Source organism: Trichoderma gamsii (assembly GCF_001481775.2).
Source record: "Trichoderma gamsii strain T6085 chromosome Unknown Scaffold_18.2, whole genome shotgun sequence".
NCBI lineage: Eukaryota > Fungi > Ascomycota > Sordariomycetes > Hypocreales > Hypocreaceae > Trichoderma > Trichoderma gamsii.
In genome coordinates, this window is record NW_020171355.1 from 452,985 (window position 1) to 472,062 (window position 19,078).

At 48.2% G+C, this 19,078-nt stretch overlaps 5 protein-coding genes across 5 annotated transcripts; 4 read left to right on the forward strand and 1 right to left on the reverse strand.

Annotated features, from left to right (window-relative positions):
• Positions 1-776: 776 nt before the first annotated feature.
• On the forward strand, positions 777-2,924 carry TGAM01_v205742 (hypothetical protein; the record flags this gene model as incomplete). The annotated part of the gene is made up of 2 exons (XM_018800973.2): positions 777-1,200; positions 1,258-2,924. The coding sequence occupies 2 exons, from the start codon at positions 777-779 to the stop codon at positions 2,922-2,924; spliced, it is 2,091 nt and encodes a 696-aa protein (XP_018665805.2).
• A 666-nt stretch (positions 2,925-3,590) lies between these two features.
• TGAM01_v205743 (heterokaryon incompatibility protein) lies at positions 3,591-5,690 on the forward strand (the record flags this gene model as incomplete). The annotated part of the gene is made up of 4 exons (XM_018800972.1): positions 3,591-3,873; positions 3,927-4,771; positions 4,826-5,218; positions 5,265-5,690. 4 exons carry the CDS (start codon positions 3,591-3,593, stop codon positions 5,688-5,690), a joined length of 1,947 nt encoding a protein of 648 aa, XP_018665804.1.
• Positions 5,691-5,938: 248 nt separating this feature from the next.
• TGAM01_v205744 (ATPase) lies at positions 5,939-9,879 on the reverse strand (the record flags this gene model as incomplete). The annotated part of the gene is made up of 4 exons (XM_024549702.1): positions 5,939-7,230; positions 7,408-8,163; positions 8,217-9,131; positions 9,195-9,879. 4 exons carry the CDS (start codon positions 9,877-9,879, stop codon positions 5,939-5,941), a joined length of 3,648 nt encoding a protein of 1,215 aa, XP_024405560.1.
• Positions 9,880-10,676: 797 nt separating this feature from the next.
• TGAM01_v205746 (hypothetical protein) lies at positions 10,677-14,555 on the forward strand (the record flags this gene model as incomplete). Its single annotated transcript, XM_018800970.1, has 1 exon — positions 10,677-14,555. One exon carries the CDS (start codon positions 10,677-10,679, stop codon positions 14,553-14,555), a length of 3,879 nt encoding a protein of 1,292 aa, XP_018665802.1.
• A 391-nt stretch (positions 14,556-14,946) lies between these two features.
• Positions 14,947-16,962, forward strand: TGAM01_v205747 (hypothetical protein; the record flags this gene model as incomplete). The annotated part of the gene is made up of 1 exon (XM_018800969.2): positions 14,947-16,962. One exon carries the CDS (start codon positions 14,947-14,949, stop codon positions 16,960-16,962), a length of 2,016 nt encoding a protein of 671 aa, XP_018665801.2.
• Between the last annotated feature and the right edge of the window lie 2,116 nt (positions 16,963-19,078).

Here is a 19,078-nt window from a genome sequence, read left to right on the forward strand (position 1 = left end):
TAAGTAAAAGGGACTTTTTGGAAACGGCTAAATATACAGACGATACTTCCGAGGCAACCTTACAAATGACAAATTGCTTACAATTAAAAGTAAGCTATAAGAGTATACCATTTGAGGGTAAAGACTGTTTCCAATTACAGTTTTTGAATACATGATAAGGAAGTAATAGTATTGCTTCTCAACTAGTCAAAAGACTTGAGCTTCATTTTAATCCTTGTCTTCCTTCTTGTTATGTCTTTTTTTGTTACTAGTGTAAATGTTACAAGTTATACAAGGTGTCAGTAATAAGCTTAGATCATCCAGACTGAATTAAACTTTAGATTGTAGAGTAATAGCATCTTGGTAGCTACTAAGGGGAGATGTGTTTTAATTACACGTTCGAGAAGAGGAGAAGTGATCCCTGCCTTGTCTATAGTAACTTAAAAACAGCTGTTTTCATGTATTCTTCGTATAGCTTGTACAAAAACATCACCAGTCTCCTTGTCACTTACTCTTTAACATTTTCTGCGGCTCCTCCCGCTTTGGCGCTAAACACGGCGCGGGGCGTGCCGCACCGCCCGGTCTCGATCTACTCAAGCCATCTTGAACGACTTGCAATGGTTCACATCTTCCACCATCAAGATACTAATCTTTCTCAACACACACAGCCATCGGACCCGTGGACTTGACTCTTTCCGGTGCCTGTCCTGCATCAGTGAGCGGAGTAATTTGGAAACACGTGCATCATGACCCTGAGTACTAACTAATGATAGACTCACGACTGGAAGTCATCCAAAATGAAGACCGCCCAAGACTTCCCGCGCCTCAAGCTTTGCGATCCCTGCTCCCGGCTCTTCACCGACTATCGGGATGAAGCCAAATCCGACCCCAACAGCATCCGGTATCACATGTGGTACGAGGCTGAAGGATACGAGTATTGCCGGACTCGGCGTGAGCTCGAGCGTGCCGCTGTCTTCGACTGCGTGTTTTGCAAGGCCGTTGCTTCTCGCGACCGCAAGTATCAGAAGCACGAGGACGACTGGGAGGACAAGACGGAGCTTCTGTTTGACGAGCGGCGCCCGGCCTGGTATCCATCGCTTGACGAAGAGCTCGGGCTGAGCATCCGCTACAACTGGGTCGACAACGTTCTGTACATTTGGAGCTGGAGCGGGATCAAGTGGAGCGGGGGCGACCTGTCATGGACCATGTACGCCACGCCGGGTAAGTTGAGGCATAGATGCTGGCTGTAGCGAGTTCATGTTAATGAAGTCTCCCCAGACGATCCAGCGGCCTCCGTCGTCCATTCGCAAGCAATGCTCCAGGACCTTGGGTCGCCTGAGAGCTTTGCCGAGGCACGCAAGTGGATGGACGAGTGCCTCACCAGCCACGACGAGTGTCCCGTACACCTGCCCGCCGATCTGCCTACAAGACTCATTGAGGTGTCTCCCCTGGGCGAGCCCGAATCTGCGCGGCTGTGCGAGACCAGCGGGCGAAAAGGTCACTATTGCGCCTTGAGTTACTGCTGGGGAGGAGACCAGGTCCTCAAGACGCTTCGCGAACGGTATGGCCGATACCAAAATGAACTCCCGTACGGCCAGCTGCCCCAGACGATCAAAGACGCTTTTCAGGTCACCCGGAGCATGGGCCTGAGGTACATCTGGATCGATGCGTTTTGCATCATCCAGGACAGTGACGAGGATAAGCAGGCCGAGATGGCCAAGATGATGGGCATCTACCAGAAGACACAGTTCACCATCTCGGCGGCGAGTGCCTCAGCCGCTACCGCGGGATTCCTCCAGACTGATTACCACGACCCCAGCATTGGAGCCTTCCATCACCCCCTCCGGGTAGAAGAGGACACCATGGGCTCGGTTCTGATTGCGGAGAGCTCGGCATCATTCGCGAGTGTCTCCGCGCACGAGCAGCCCATCAACACCCGTGGTTGGACCCTCCAGGAGGCCCTGCTCACGCCTCGCCTCCTGATATTCACCAACATGCACATGGTCTGGAAGTGCCAGACCGGCTACCAGCCCGACTTCCACGCCACCTCCCGAGACTCCCGCGAAAGGCGCCGCGAGGAAGATGGCCCCTGGAGCTTTTGGTCCTCGCTCTGCGGCTACTCGTTTACGCCTCTCAAGGAGCTCGACGATCTGGCCGCCCCTGAAACTCCGCGGACCGGAAAGGCTTTCAACAGCCATGGGGGAACTTACTCAACCTGGCACTTCATCTTGAACAAGTACACGACGAGGCAGCTCACCGAAGAAAGCGACCGGCTGCCTGCCATCTCGGCCATTGCGCAGGCCTTTGCCGCCCACTTCAAGACCGAGTACCACGCAGGGCTCTGGGGCCGCTTCCTCGTGCACGACCTCATGTGGGAGAACTGGCTTTCCAACCCCGACGCCACAAAGTCGGGGGCCCCGTCATGGTCGTGGGCCACCATGAAAGGGGAGCTTCATTACGACGGCGGCAACACCGACTATGCCCGAGCCGAGGTCGTGTCGTGCAAGACAACGCCCGTGTCGGACCAGAATCCCTTCGGCGCAGTTACTGGCGGCGAGCTCGTCATCCGCGGACACGTAAACAAGCTGTGGCTCGATAGAGGGGAGGGTACCGCACTGAAACTCTTCGACGACGAGGGCGCCACCATTCCTGACGCTGAGTTTGTCAGTGACGGTGGGTCTGGAGACTGGAATCGGGGCCGCACCGCCGTGCTGTGCTTGGTCCTCGGCGACAAACCCGGGGCGATCGCGCACAGGAATTATCCAAATTGTTGCCCGAATTATATAACCAGGTGTCCCGAGTCGACACGGTGTCGGATGATGGTGCTCGTTGAGAGTTTGGACCGGGAGGGCTGCTATCAGCGGATAGGGCTGGCCAAGGCAGAGACGTATGAGAGGCCGTGCTGGTGGGAGCAGTGCGAGAGGAAGACGGTGACGGTTGTCTAATGGCCTTGTCGCGGCCCTCGGCAGCTTGACTAAAATCAGCTGCAACCTTACTCTCCGGTCTTTGTTTCGAGAGTTTACTGTCGCATCTTATGACTACTGTTTGAGAAATCCGAACCTGGATCTGAGATCGAGCGGAACCTCAGCCAAACTAACGTCAAAGGTCGAGGCTAGTATTCAAGGCCTGAGGAATGGAGACTTCAAAATACCTCTTTCTTCAATTCTGCAAACCCACCAAGATACAGCCACTTATAACCGCCTAGTAGTCACTATTAAACATATGTCGTTTTTTGGTTTCACTGATTCAGTTAAATACTCATATTTGTACTTGTAAAAATATACTTCCCAGGCCTGACATCAGAAGGATAGTTAAATCTTTCCAAGAAGAGGCACTCAAATGATATTTCATTAATAATTCGATCAAGCTCGAAGTTTTTTTTTTCTTTCTGAAAAATATAACAAATTTCAGAATTTCATCTTCATCATAACACTAATTTTTTAATCAGTAGCTAAGCAACAGGTTAGGCTGCCGCAGGATTTCATTGGCTATGTGCCCATAATGCACACATGTAACGTCTTGTAGTTTCGCCCGGCTAATAATTCCGTACTACTTCTCCCCGCTAATTCGTAATGTTTTAGTATGTGAAAATGCTTCAAAACGAGATCAAAATGAACGCTGAAGACGGTGCAAAGCCCTGGGAGCAGTGTCCTCACTGCAAAGAGATATTCGGCCCGGTATACGACAAGCGGGTTAAGCTGTCAAGCTTCGTGGCGTCCAAGTGTGCAAGATGCTGGGCAGTGAGGGAAATTCTTTCGTGCGTAACAGACACCGCGAACCCAGGGACGGAACTGGTTGGTAGTATCTGGCATGACAACACGTTGGAGATTGGCGTCATCGCACCAGAGGACAGCTTTGAGACAGCAAAAGGATATAAAATATACATTGTTGCTGGTAACGTCACGAAATCTCAACCCTTGCAAGCACTGAATGCTGAATCTCGTTAGATTCTGAAAAGTACGCCAGGTCGGACTCTAGGCTAGGAATACCCATTGCCTACACGCCTACACATAGAGACTACCGCCCAATAAAGGACTCCGACGCAGAACGCATTTCCGTAGCCAAGGGATGGCTTGCAGATTGCGTGGCTTCGCACGATATTTGCAATGCAGAGCATCAAGAATATGAATGGCCTAGGCGCGTTCTTGATATCTCACAGGGTGATGTGGTACGGCTGGTCAGCATGGAACACCCTCCCCCCGGAGCAACATATGTCGCTCTCAGTTACTGTTGGGGGCGGAGAGGCGGCAACCTGTGCACATACGAGAGCAACTTGGCTCAGCATATAAAAGGCATTCCCTTGACATCCCTTCCTCAAACTATCAGGGACATTGTCTCTGTCTGCAAGCAGCTCGGGCAGCAGTATCTGTGGGTCGATGCCTTGTGCATCATCCAGGATGACCCAGCCGACAAGATGGCTCAGATACCGCTGATGGCAGACATTTATTCGGGAGCGCTCCTGGTCATCTCTGCTGCAGGCACCGCTGATGTTCTAGAAGGCTGTCCACTTGGGCCACCTGAGTTGCAGCCTATCCAGCCAAAGGTGTTCGAGTTGGAGTATCCCCAACATATAGAAGCAGACTCCAAGAATACAACAGCCGGCAAAGTAACGGTAGTCATAGAGCGGATGGAGCACGAGCGTTGTCGACGCCTGCCGGGCCACTGGGCGCGCGAGACATTCGACCAGGACGGCGTGGATCTGCTAAACACCATCGAAGACCGCGCATGGACGTTCCAAGAACGTTTCCTGGCTAAGAGAGCTCTTTATACCGGCAAAGGCGAGCTATCGTGGGTATGCGCTAGTGAGGTCTAGTGTGAATGTAGAAAGAGTCGCCTAATTGTGAAGACTGAGGACGGCGACCGCGTGTTTAACCATCGATCCTGCATCGGCCATGTCTCTACAAAGAGGCTGTTCTCCGATTCAAACAAGGACCTTTACAAGACCTTTTCGTATCTGTGGACCGAGATCGTCACAATGTACTCTGCGCGTCTGCTAACGCAGTTCACAGACCGCGTCGCAGCACTCGAGGGTTTGTCTGCGGCTTTCAGCAGACGATGGCCTGACGTTTATGCAAGAAAAGACTATGTCTTTGGGTGCTGGGAACCTTTCCTGAGGGACCTTTTAGTCTGGTCTGTTCTCCGGAGAGGAACCGGTTTCCGAGAATATAAAGAGAGGCCTCTTCCCATCCCGGGCATGGCCGTCAAGCGGGAGGGCTGTAAGCTTTACGAGCTGGGTGTGGTACGGCGTGGACCCAAAGTCGTGGGTCGAGGTGATCTGTCTCGAGCGAGGCCAGCCGGCTGACGAAGTATTCGGCAGTGGAAAGGGAACAATGACGATACGGGCTCCTTTGATTGCTTGCACAGGAGAAGTACCCGTATTCGACGATGGCAGCCAAGGAGATGACGTTGTCTATATGGCCCTAGATGCCAAACTGCCTTTTCTAAAGGGATACCCATCCCTTGACGATCCAAGTCAAAAAGAGGAATGGAAGACGGTGACGCACATGATTTTGCTCGCGAGTTACCCATTCACGCCGCAAGGCTCGTCGCGTCCATTGTCGTTTGCTCTCCTCTGCGTCGCTCCTGTCCCAGGCAAAGATGAGTTTCGCCGCATTGGTATGATGACAACTGTGCGACCAAAAAGAACGTTTGAGGCACATGAGTTCGATGAGCTGCTTTTGCCGCATATGTCTGATGTTAAACTTGTATAAATATTATATAGCTGGTGGCAATGAGTCTTTCTTATTGCAGTTCTTTCTCTGCTTCGCGAGGGCTTTGCTCGTCTGAGAGCACCACGATGCCTGGATCTATGGTGTCATTATTCCTACGACGTGTATTCTCCATAAATGTTGATACTATAGTGTTGAGCAGTCCTTGAAACCTTTCTCTAGCTATTTGTCGTTCTTCTATTTATATCTTTCCTTCTTTTCCGTCGCGTTTCACGGCGCCCAAAAAAACATCATAGTCTCTCCGAAAGCTCCTTGTCTGATACAAAATGTGATCCTCCTTCGCACCGATAACCTCCGTCCTGTTTAGTCCAACAGAACCCAGCTTCGCACCGGCCCATAGCTTGAAGAGCATTTTGTATCTTTTCCTCATCCTTAATATCTCCTTGAACTTTTGTAAGCCGATTTTGATGTAATTCAGCGTTTGCCTCGTCTTTTGTCTCTTCAAAAGACTGTATTTGCCGTTCAAGTTTCTCTACCATTATCGTCCGCATTTTAGTTTTAAATGCTTGACCCTTTTTTGTTTCACAAACAGTCTTCCAATCTGCATCCGAGACTCCTTCTTCGCGGGTGGCGTTGACTTTATTTGATGGTAGTTGTTGCTCTTTATTTTTGGGTAGTGTAGGATTTTCTGGCTTTGGTGGCATGAGAGACTTCAGTTCAGACAGAGTCTTGTAGGTAGCCAAGGCTGGAGGCTGCGCACTTGCGCCGGGAGCAGACTTCGTGTCCATACCACCGCGTATAGTGCTGTAGATATCTGACCTCTGTCTTGGTGCCGCTACAGACTCTTGCTGAAACTCAAAAGCTGAATTTGCGGCACTTTGCGAAGGGCGAGTTGAAGCTGATGCCCTTGCACGACTCCTTCTCTGGGTGATTACTTGATTCATGTAGTCAGTGACGTGGGCAAGCGAGGGTCCGTGCTGCAAAGCAGCTGGATCAGAAGCGTTGAAGCATTGTCTGATAATCTGTTTGGCCATATTCTTCACGTCGCGGGCGTTGCTCCAGCCTGATAGGGCGCCCAAGGAGCGGAAGAGTTGTCTAACTTTGCAGTAGTTTTCAGAGCTCGGATCAGAGAGAGCGGGAATGTTAACATTTACTCCCAAGCCTTGCAACTCCTGTAAAAGTAGTTTAATGCAATCATCGGGTGAAATTGCCTCAAAGATTATTTCTTCTGAAAAGAGGCCAGAGAGTGCCGAGTGTTGTTCTAGGAGCTTGTTTATATCAGCTGTCAAACCGGTGAGAATTACGACAGTTTTTCCTGAATTGAAAGGATTTGCAAGAAATTGTAGCAGCTCCTCGACTGCTTGTATCGCAAACGAGTCATTCATGAGGCGACCACTGTCACTAATGACCAATACGCGACCCAGGCTGCTCTGGAGCTTCTTTCGTGTCTTTGGTGCGGTCTGGCCTACATACTGGCCGATAAGATCGGTCGCTGAGCATTCAACAACTTCTTTGGTTGAGGTAAAGCCCATGTCATAGAAAATCTTGCCCATATGACGGGCTGCTGTTTTTTTACCCGTACCTAAGAAACAATGAAAGGTTAGCAATAGACATTCTTTTTCTTAATCCATAAATTTGATCATTAAAAGAGAATGTGTGCGTGTGCGTGTAGAAATAAACATATTGTTTGGACAAGGCCTTGCTTGGAGAGCAACGGAGAGAAAGAAAGACAATCACTTGTAATGTAATTTAGACTTACCTGGGGGGCCCTTGAATATGAAATTTGTTGCAACAAAAGTTCTCGGGTCCAAATTTAGGTTTCTTGCCATATAGTAACTGCGTTGATAGCTCACAAGCCTGTCGATGATACGGCTATCGACCAGCCCTTCTAGCATTTTATCACAGCCGGGTTCTGATTTCCCCCTCTGATAAAACTTCGGATCAAAGTCAATAGCCTGCAACGCAGCAGCCAAAAGCTTGTCGTGGAGAGGCAGACGCGATATACGAGTCTCGTAGTTCATCTTAGCGGTAGATAGTATGTTACCGACCTCACCGGCATTGGTAAATTTAGGTCTCATGAGGGCTTGCGCAAGCAATTCTCTAGCCGCGGTGATAGCATTATCAGTGGCGATGAGCTGTTCCTCTGACATTTTAAGCAACAAAATCTGCTCTAGCTGATCAATTGTAAAATCTTGGAAATGAAAGGGACTGTTGACGGGAAAGCGCCGTGAGAGACCAGGGTTGGCATTTTGAAACAGATCGCGGATCTTGTCTTCATAGCCAACGAGGATGATACACCTGTCTTCACCAGGTACTCCCTGGGTCATTGATACGATAGTGTCAATTATACCCGTCTTAAATTTGTCTTGTTCCTTGTCAGAGTCGCCGGCGTCAAGCATGTAAGCCTCGTCAATAACCAAGACCTTGCCGGCTGTTGCTTCAAGGATCGCTTTCGTCTTGGCCTCTGAACTACCCAAGCATTCGCCGATAAAATCAGCTGGGGTTTTTAAAACGACTAGAGGTAAGTCAGTTGTATGATTCTCTATAGAGTGAAAACAGGGCACCTACCATCACCACGACTAAGGTAGCCCAAGTCAACCAACATTTGGCCATACAGTTTAGCTACTGTGGTCTTCCCGGTGCCCGGTGCTCCAACGAAGACTTGATTCAGTGAGAATTTCAGGGGAGGCTTGTCAACCAGTTCCATATGATAGTTCAGCTCTATCTTTTCGATTAAATGCGCCGCAGACTGCTTAACCTGCTCAAGTCCGATGAGGCCCTGGAGTTCGATCCACGCTGGGCAACTCCTCGCCATGACTGAAGGATCAGGTCCGATCAAGTCATCTTGAGTTAGCAGGAGATAGTCCGGTTCTTGATTCGGCAATCCATTCTTCTCTCGCGTCAGTCTCTGAGCCTGACGCTGTCGTATTTTAGCCAGCAGGTTCTCAACGGCGCGGGCGTTGCCAAATCCGTGGCTTCCCCGAGCCTGAGCCAAACGGCGAATAGCGATGCGCACATACAGGCCATCTAAGCCCTCTTGGATGCGCATGCAGCCCCCGTATTGTTTCTTAATTTTGTCCGCGAAGATTTGATAAAGCTCGCCATCTTCAAAATCGGCAAAATTGATAGTATAAGGAATTCGGCTTTCTAAACCAGGGTTATGCTCAAAAAACGGCACCATCTCATGTTTATATCCCACAAAGATAGCACAAAAACTGCCAATGTTTTTTTCCAAGGCAGTAAGAATGATATCAAGGGCTTTTTTGCCTTCTTGGCCAGCGTAAGGGGCCACAAGTTGATACGCTTCATCAATAAAGATGACGCCACCCTCTTCATCCTCGATAATATCTTGGATCAGTTGATTCATGTATTTTGCGCCTTCTAAGGCTATATGAGCCCCTGAAGTCTCTTTGACATGGCCAGATTCTAAGATTCCCACCTCGCATAGGAATTTAGCGTATAATCGAGCGACCGTCGTCTTGCCTTTCACACAGTATATATGTTAGCCGCACTAATAAACGACGAGAAGGAATACAGCATGCTCACCTGTTCCCGGGTTCCCTTGGAAGACAACATTAAACCTTTCTAACTTCAGGATATCCATTTCTCCATCTGGATCTTGCTTTTTGTAAATATCAACTTTGGATTTGATATCAAGAAAGTGCTGCTTAACCTCTTCTAACCCTTGGTACTGCATCAATTCATCTAAGGCACTAGAGGATTCACCATGATCTTTTCTTCTGTTCCACTCCTGTGCAGCTACAGAAACTTTACATTTGATCGGATTCACTGGTGCGGCTAGTGTGTTGTGTGGTTGCTGGGATATGCGGTCATCAGATCCTTCAATATTTAAGCTGTCAGCACTCTCTCTAGCAGAATGGCTTTCGCCAATTTGGTTTCCGTTATGCCAGTCCTGTGCGACTGCGGAAAACCTGCGCTTGAGCGGTATCAATGACGCAGTTGGTCTGTGGTCTGGTTGCTGATTGATTTGACACTGTTTGGTAGCTTGTCCAGGAAACAAGCTTCCAAGATTGAAAACATTGCTATTCCCAATTCCCATGGATAACGCCAACGAAGGATCAATCAGAGGGAAATTGAGTGGTTGTAGTCCTGCGAGGCCGCCACCAAATGGAGGCGCCCATGGCGGCATTGGTTCTGCGAGTAGAGGCCAGTCTGACGGATATGGCCCCTCTTGGGCGCCGTCGTCGATCAAGATCTCGGGCGGTGGCATCTGATGGTACAAGATAATGATGCAAAGGTAACTTGGACGAAGATAAAATCAGCCTCTGAGATGAAGTTGCGGGAACACACAGAATCAGTTCGTGTCCAATCTTGCTAAGCTGATTACATGTAGATTGCTGGGTATATGTACTCGTATCCTACCCATCTACAAAAGAAGAGTGGCACGAGCCTATACGTTGACATATGCAGCTACATGTTTCATCTTCTAACGCTAGGCGGTTGGTGACTTCAATCAGCCTCTCTAAATGCCTATCGAGGCCTAAACGCACGAACATACACGTTCGAGGCTCCAACATGGACACGAAAGCGTCCACTCTGATCGCGTTTCGGTGATGTCCCCCGGAACATTCTATCCTGGGGCGCCCAATTGGATAGTTAACATCCACAGCGGAAGGATCACTGCCGCCTTGGCGGCAAATGAAAAATGCCAATGCCCCATCTTATTAGGAGCAGCCAGTCAATGTATAGCAGCCCGCTGCTAGATGAGCTGTCCTGGTAGCATAGCCACGGCAGGCCTGCGCTGGACACGTCAATGGTGGCGCTCAGACTAATACGTACGGTAGTCATCGGCCCTTATTGGACCACGATAGCTGGCGTACTTTGTACAAGTAGCCCCTCATCAATGTGGCGCAAGGCTTGGCTGAGGGGCCTGGGATTATGGCTTCAAGTTACAAAGCGGATTCAGTATTGGTGTCGCTCAATATATATAGGGCCAGAGAAGGTCTCAAGCATTGGACTCTTATCGACCTAAGCTTGCTTTTTTCTCAGAATTAAAGCGACAATCCAATGGAAGATTACGAGAGCGTCATTCATGAATACAAGAACCAGATCAATGTGACATCTCCAGACCCATACTTAGCTAGCTTATTGGATGACTTCGGAGTCCACTTATGCGATCTATATGAGTCTACAGGAGAGTTATCTTATCTCAAAAGAGCTTTTGAAATACTGTCGGAGGCTTTCGAAGAAACTCCCCAAGATGACCAACATAGGCTTGAGCGACTGGGTAGACTTGCGGATTTGTTTGAAAATTACAAGCTTACTCTAACGCCGGAGGCCCTTGACAGAGTCATTGACATGTTTCAAAGAAGTATCGACGCCATTACGCCAGGCGATTCGATCTATGCTACAATCATAATGCTTTACGAACGCCTCCTACGTTTGAGATTCTCTAAGATTGGAGATGTGGCAGATATCGATAAGGGTATCAGCATCATACGAGACATTATTGATACGACTCCGCCGAACCATGCAGATCAACCAAAATTTGCATTGATTCTTCAGAATTTGTTAAATGATAGATTCAAGTGTGTCGGAGAAACGCCAGACCTAGATGAGGCTATTTCTCTTGGCCAATATCTCGTCAATGATGCCCCTCTGAGCCAACCAGAGAGGGCCACGCGCTTAAGTTGCCTAGCGGAGAATTTCGACAATCGATATTCCAGCACTGGAGATATAGTCGATCTTAATGAAGCCATTTCTTTAGCTCGCGACGCTCATGACATTGCCCCTTTGGCCGATCTAGTCCGAATTGGGCTACAGAACGGGAGATACCTATTCCGCAGACATTATCGCCATCTTCAAAATTTCAACTTCATGACGGAAGAAAAGGCAGATCTCGACGAAGCTATTCATATGGTTTTCAAGACTATCGAAAATTGCGCCATAGGCACTAAGAATTGGAAACACGCATTACGTGACCTCGGAAGTTATCTAAGTATAATATGCATTACGCCCACAACATTAGCAGATGCCAACTTTGCTGTTGTTATGATACGAGACATCATGGCTTTTTTCCAAGTCGACGAGCCAATGCATGCCATTTTGCTAGGCTACCTCTTGGTATGCTTGAGAGCCAGATACATACATACTCGTGAGACAGCAGATCTAGACGAAGCAATTTATGCAATTCGAGAGGCTCTTAACGTTGCTTCGCTGGACGATCAATTTCGGAGCATAGCAATCAGTTTCTATGCAGATTGTTTACTTCAGAGATGCTCTAATACTGGAGCACTGTCGGATGTCGAGGAATCGATCCTTCTAATGCGAGAGGCCATTGACTCTCTTCAGACGGACGGTCTATTTCGAATAGATGCGTTACAGAGGCTTGGGGACTGTTACTACCTTAGGTACGACCACACTCGTGCTGCAATATATCTGGAAGAGGCTATTCGTATATCTCGACACGTTATTGATCTCACCCCAACAAGACTGCGATTCTTACCACTGAATGATCTCGCGGGTCGCTTGCATAAAAAATATCAACTTACTGGCGCAATCTCATACATCAATGAATCCATTCTTCTGAAGCGAGAGGCTATTGCTTGTCCCTCACTAGATTTTGCCCATCGGTCGCGCCTTCTAGGCGGCATTGGTGAGCTTCTACTGGAGAGATTTCGGCGTACGAAAGCGATGGAAGATTTGAATGAAGCAATTAGCCTGAGTCAAGAAGCCCTCGAAGCTACGTGGTCAGATTCCCGTGAACGGGCTAGCCAATTAGCCATCTTTGCGGAAATTTTAGTCGAGAGGTTCCACCAATCTAAAGAATTAGCAGATCTAATGGAAGCTATACTTTTATTACAAGAAGCATTAAGTATTGTTTCACTGGACGATCCGATTCGGAATCAATTGGTGATTGATCTTGGGAGAGCACATGGTATGAAATACTACAATACTCGAATGAAGTCAGACTTGGAAGACGCTATTCAGATGACTCAGCGCGTCATTGACATGATTCCGCAAAACCATCCAGAAAGAGCCAATTACTCAATCACTCTGGGAATGTATTTCAATTTCAGATCAAATGCTGCTGAAGCCACATCAGAGACCATGGAATCCTTGCTAGCCTTGCTCTCGGCTGATCCTGCAGCCTTCTCCTCAGTACTGCTTAACTCAGGGCTATTGAATGATTTTGAAAATTTTCTAGACAATCGATACATTCATACCGAAGCTGAAGTCATGGCAGACATGGAAAAGGCTCAGAAATGTTATTTGGATGCCCTATACCATGTCTCGGCTGGAATCCAAAACCGTTTGAGAGCTGGGGTAACGGTACTACGCTTACGTCGTATTGTCAATTATCACAAAGCATACGATGTCGCCAAATATACAGTTGACTTAATTCCATCATTAATGTCTCATTCACTTAAAAACTCGGATAAACAAAATATGCTCGCCACAGCCGTTGGAGTATCATCGGATGCAGCAGCTATTGCTCTTCATGCACTTCCCGCCAATCGAGGGCCTCTTGCCGCTGTCGAATGCCTTGAGACAGGCCGTGGTCTGATTGGAAAGGCCCTTTTTGAGCAATATGAAATCTTTACTCTGCAGAAGCACAATCCCGACCTAGCAGATACTCTGCATGTATTGAAAGATCGATTTGATAAGCCAGATATGGGCCGTCTTTCCGCATCATATAGCGCTGTAATGGATATTGAAGCTGAAGCGAACAGGCGTCGCGAGATTGAACAAGACTATTCTAATCTTCTCCAAAAAATCCGCTTAGAAAATGGCTTTCAACGCTTCCTGCTTCCCGCATCGGAGTCTGATATGTTACACGCGGCAGCATGCGGTGGTCCGATTGTTATTCTGAATCTGAGTCGCCATCGCTGCGATGCTTTGATCGTCAAACAGTCAGGCTTCGAAGAGCTAGCGCTCCCGCCCCTCCTCTCCGAGATTGATAGACACTCTACAGATATTGAGTCCATCGAGACTCTTTCCTGGCTCTGGGAGGATATCGTGTGTCCTGTGCTTAACGCTCTGGGTTTCACTGAGCGCCCATTGGATGAGAAATGGCCACACGTATGGTGGATACCGACAGGCAAATTGACAAAATTTCCTCTACACGCAGCTGGGCATCACCTGAGACACAGTGGAGAGACGACGCTTGATAGAGTTGTCTCATCATATGCTGCGTCTGTTAAATCAATCATCCATACACGTCGACGTGGAGGTCTGAAAGCACTAGAATCTATAGATCTTCTCGCGGTCGCCATGGAACACACAGAGGGACATACACCACTTGTACATGCAAGTCGCGAGATCGATGCCGTAGTGAATGTATTGAAATCAAGGGACGTGAAGTACAATCGGCCACAAGAATATAAAGCCAACGTCTTATCAGCCATGGGAAATTGTCAGATTTTCCATTTTGCTGGCCATGGTGAGGCACATCCCACAGATCCACTACAAAGCTCATTGCTACTGAGGGACTGGCAGGATGAGCCTCTCACAGTTGGAAGTCTGTTAGAGACCAATCTCAGTTCAAATCCTCCCTTTCTCGCATATCTATCGGCTTGTGGAACTGGCCAGATCCTTGATGACAAATCTATAGACGAGAACATCCATCTAGCTAATGCGTTCCAGCTCGCTGGGTTCCGTCATGTTATAGGGACTCTCTGGAGTGTTGATGATGAGGTATGTGTGGAGATTGCCCACATGACGTATAGCTCTTTTAGTAAAGGCTTGCACGATGACGTGGTGAGTCAGGGACTTCATGATGCTATCAGAACGCTTCGGGACCGATGGGTCAATATGGCAGATAAATGGGCTGAAAAAGAGAGTCGAGCGGTGGATGAACTAAGAGAAGGCCGTCCTGCTCGACTAGATGATTGTGAAGAGTTAGGACGACCGTTTTGGATCCCATATGTTCATTACGGAGTGTGATGGAAAGCATTGCTGGCCGACTCAACCTTCTTTTCATTAATTTCAAATTCGACTAGACAACTCATCATTTTAGCATAACTTGGTATTCCTAAACAGCTATAACACTATACCATTAACCTCAGCTTAAACATGTTTTTCTTCGTCCCAATGATACCATAAATGTAGACAGCTCAACGCACTAGCACACTAGCACAGGCGGAGCTGGAAAAATACCTTTGTACCTTGTACAACGATTGTGATGCCAAAAATACATGTATACATGTATAGATGCCCAACGGCAAGGTATATTGCCTAAAATCTGAATCAACCACAAATAGGTACTTGGATCGGCCTCGACGTGATACCCAGGTTTTACACATATCAACATTCCTTACGCAGACGCGAAAGCACTATGTCAGAGATATCCAAGAGATATGCCCTTCTAGTAGGGATCGACCTTTATCTCAATGACGGGTCAAGGGGGTTTTCCAGCCACCGGCGGCTATCACTGCACAATCTCCGTGGCTGCGTTAATGACATAGATGCTATTAATAAGTTCCTTCAACATGAGTATCAGTTCCAAGATATTACCATCCTCACTTCGTCATTTCCCAGCCACGACAACGAAGACTGCGCCAATATGCGTCCGATTGAGTCACCGGAACACTTACCAACTTTTGCCAACATAAAAGCCAAGTTCGATGCCATTTATGAACACGCCGTTGCAGGCGACTTCTTTTTTTTCCACTACTCTGGACACGGAGCACGACTTGAGAGACAAAAGAACTCCCCCATGAGAAACACGCTCTTTGACCCTTCTCTGATCACTGTGGACTTTTGCTGTGGTCAACCGGCAGTCCGTGGATGGCAGCTCAATCAGTGGTTGAGGCGGCTTAACGAAAAAGGAGTCCAGGTGGTCATCACCCTCGATAGCTGCTACTCTGGAGGTTCTTGGAGATCGACTGGTGATTACACGTCTTTTCGTACTCCAATCGACTGGTCTCTGGTGCCAAACCTACCTGTTGATGACCAAGCAGCAGAAACTTTCAACGAGACGACGGAGCGTGCCAGTCGTGACGCAAAGCTAGAAACGTCTTGGTCTATCAACCCTGAGAGTTTCACGGTCATGACGGCTTGCGGGATCAAAGACAGGGCAGCAGAAAGAATTGTCGACGGCAAGATACACGGGGCTTTCACGTGGGAATTGTTGGACTATTTGAAGAACACTGGTGGCAAAGGAGCAGCAGGAGGGGGAAACAACTTGACCTATCGCACGATAATGGATCAGCTGAACATGCGACTCAAGGGCCAGAACCAGTATCCGCAAGTGTATGGCCGTGACAGATTGCTCTTTTTTAGAAGCTCTGAGCCTTTCAGTGCCGCTGTTCTCACTGTACAGCTGCAGGACAATAACGTCGTTATCCCAGCCGGCAGAGCCCATGGAGTTAATGTAGGGTCTGAGTTTGTGCTGTTTTCGGAAATGCCGAACCATACCTTGTCTGTAGACGAGGTCGATGAGTTTTGGTCCAGTGTGGCGATATCCGACAGACTTTTGCCCCTACTGGAACAGCACCACTATACTGTCATTTTGTCTCGGTGGAATCTTGGTGAGGAGACGCTTCAAGTGTACGTCGATCCCGCGTTTGGCTCCGATTTCCGAAACTATTTGCAAACGCAGCTCCAAGACTGGATTAGCAGCCCGATAGAGGTTCTTGAGTCAGTCGAGAACCGCAACGACGTGCTTAGACTGGAGAGATTGGGGGATGGTGAGGTCAAGATCCGTGGCCCTGCGTGGCTAACCGGATCTGATGATCCAGTACGACCGTTGGAACTCAGAAATGACAACATGAACAGCATTGGCGTTGAAGCAGCCGTCGCTCTCGCGCACCTCGCCCGGTTTCAACAGATCCTCCTTCTCGGGAGCCAGAGATCGCGCGATCCACTGCCATTCAACGTGCGCATCAAGTCGGTGACAGGTGTTCCAATAAGCACGCGATTCCCCCTTAACCAGAAGTTTAGATACACGTTTGAGAACAAAAGTAACGAGGAGCTGCACGTCACTATCGTGGTTTTTAGTCCCGAATTCAGCATCGAACAGCTATATCCCCCGAGAGACAGTCCGCAGAGCATAGGCCGTGGTCAAAAGAAGAGTTTCAATTTTTCCATGGCACTTCCCAGCGGACCTGAGTGGACCCAAAAAATCATCTGTCGCACGCATCGTCAAGACATTGTTCGTACGTTAGTTACCAGAGGAAAGCGTGTCTCCTGGAAGAGCCTGGAACTGCCGAATATCTGGGACGCTGGTCAGACTGAGCTGTGCAGAAAGCCGTCTTTTCTACGCGGAGACCCTCTCGGATCTGAGCCTGCTGCTATTGAATGGTGGGCATACGACGAACAGATCATCACTGGTTCAGCTGAAAGCACGTAGCTGAACTTGAAAGCATAAAATTCTGAGACAAATAAACCACTGCTTATCATTTTGCTTATGTGAACTCATCTTCAACGTCGTCTTCGTCTTCTTCATCTTCATCATGAGGCGGATAGTATTCAACATCAAGGTCGTTGCTATCATCATCTCCCGAGCCGTCGCTGTCTCCCCGGAAAATCTTATCTTTCTGCTTTCCCTGGTCTCGAGAATAGCCTAATTTCATTCCAAATAGCTTCTGAGAAAAATATATTCCACTGATGAAAACAACAACCCCATCTTCATCCTCATGCACTTCTGTGGAAGAGCTCCCGGAAATGCCAGACCACGCGCTATTGGGTGTTAAAGTCAACGCGCCTTGAACACTGTTGAGTTTGATCTCGGTAGATGACGACTCGCCGGCCATGATGGCCACGGCGCACCGGCGTGTTGAATAAGTCTTTGTCACAATCCACACACCATGCCTCTGGATTATACTCTTGTGTCGGCGCATCATCCGTGTTTGTTTTCAACCATCCATTGCAAGGCGCCCAACTCATCCCCTACCTTGCGCCTCAAAACAGGGTTCTCGGTAATGAGCACAGCTCCTTGGCTCTTGTGGCTCTCAAATGAGATGGTGATGGAAGTGCTGACTACACCGCTGAGAAATAATTAGCATGATCATACTATACAAAGAAAATGTTCACAACGAGTTCGCAAGGAACAACTGACTCTCCCCCCGCCGTGCCTCCGATGCGACAGCTGCGAATAGAGTTGGATGTCTTTGGACCCCATGTCGCCGATTTTGGACTTTCAGAATCTTGAATTTGGTCATCAGGAATCGTCCATCCTTGACTGGTGAGATTCTGCGGGTCTGACAGATCGGCAATGGTATTCCAATCGCCTTCTGGGTCAAAATAGCCACAGCTACCTGGATGCAAATCCCGAGTCGTCACTTTTTTATACAAGCCCCATCCATATGGATGGTCAGTCATTAGCTGTGCGTATACTCTATCGAGACGAGATTTGCCGGACATGCTGATTTCTGTGTCTTCCATTCATAATCTCCTAGCACACTGAGCTTGGCAAATCTTGGTGGTGTTGACATGGAATATTTATTTTTATCATTCCCGAATATTCAGCCTTACCGGCAAACGAGTGGAGACAAAGTAATAACGTGGCACTCAGAAAACCCAATAGTTCCAGCCTTTTTACGTGTAGCCTGAGACTGAGGGCTGACAGGCTGACAGGCATACAGTGAGGTTTTGACGCGTCGGGGGTTATTAACAACTTTCCAGGTCCCATAGGAGCACTTCGCAACGGATCTCGGCCTGCACACCGAATGGAAATTCGCTGGGACTATCAACAGATGGGTCTCCATTTAGGCCACGAATACTTTAATTCTACTTACCAGACTGATACCTGCCATAAGAACGAAATCGTACAATATCACGTACCCACCAGCAGTATAAATCAAAGGCTCCTTGTTTTAAAGTCAACCAAACTCAAAGACCTTTCAATACAAACCGGTGATTGGGGAAGTTAACATTACTTGAATTAATGAGTCATGTAATGCTACAGTAGGCGCATATTCCATACAACTCCGATGTTATAAGCCAATGGCACTACAAATAAAGACATTAAACCGCATTATCGAACTCAACAACGCTCCGAATATTACTCTTTCTGTGGTCAAACATGCTTAAATCGGCATTTAGTCCAATAGAAAAAAATTCTGAGGAGCATTTCACCCGCCTGTACCAGCCGCAGCCACCATCGCCTTTGCTACTAGACCTCATTGGCTGCAGGCTCATTGGTAAGGTATCAACGCGTCGCATATGCAGTGTGATTGAGCACCCCAACGCGAGTCAGCTTTGTGCTGTATTCAATTGCCGTTGGCCACGTCGCGTGGCTGAAGCAATACGTCCGATTTAGCCAATCAAAAAGCAGCAATACATAAATTTGGGTGATAAGAAGCATGGCATTGCAGCAATTAGGCACCCATTCTACACAGCCTCATTAAAAGCTTTGGCTATACGTTGAATCAGAGAATAGCAGAGGCAGGCTGCCTCCTGCAGAGCCTCAAATCTGGGCCTTAGTGGAGATGTCATCAAGGAGTAAGTCTAACCATACAATGTAA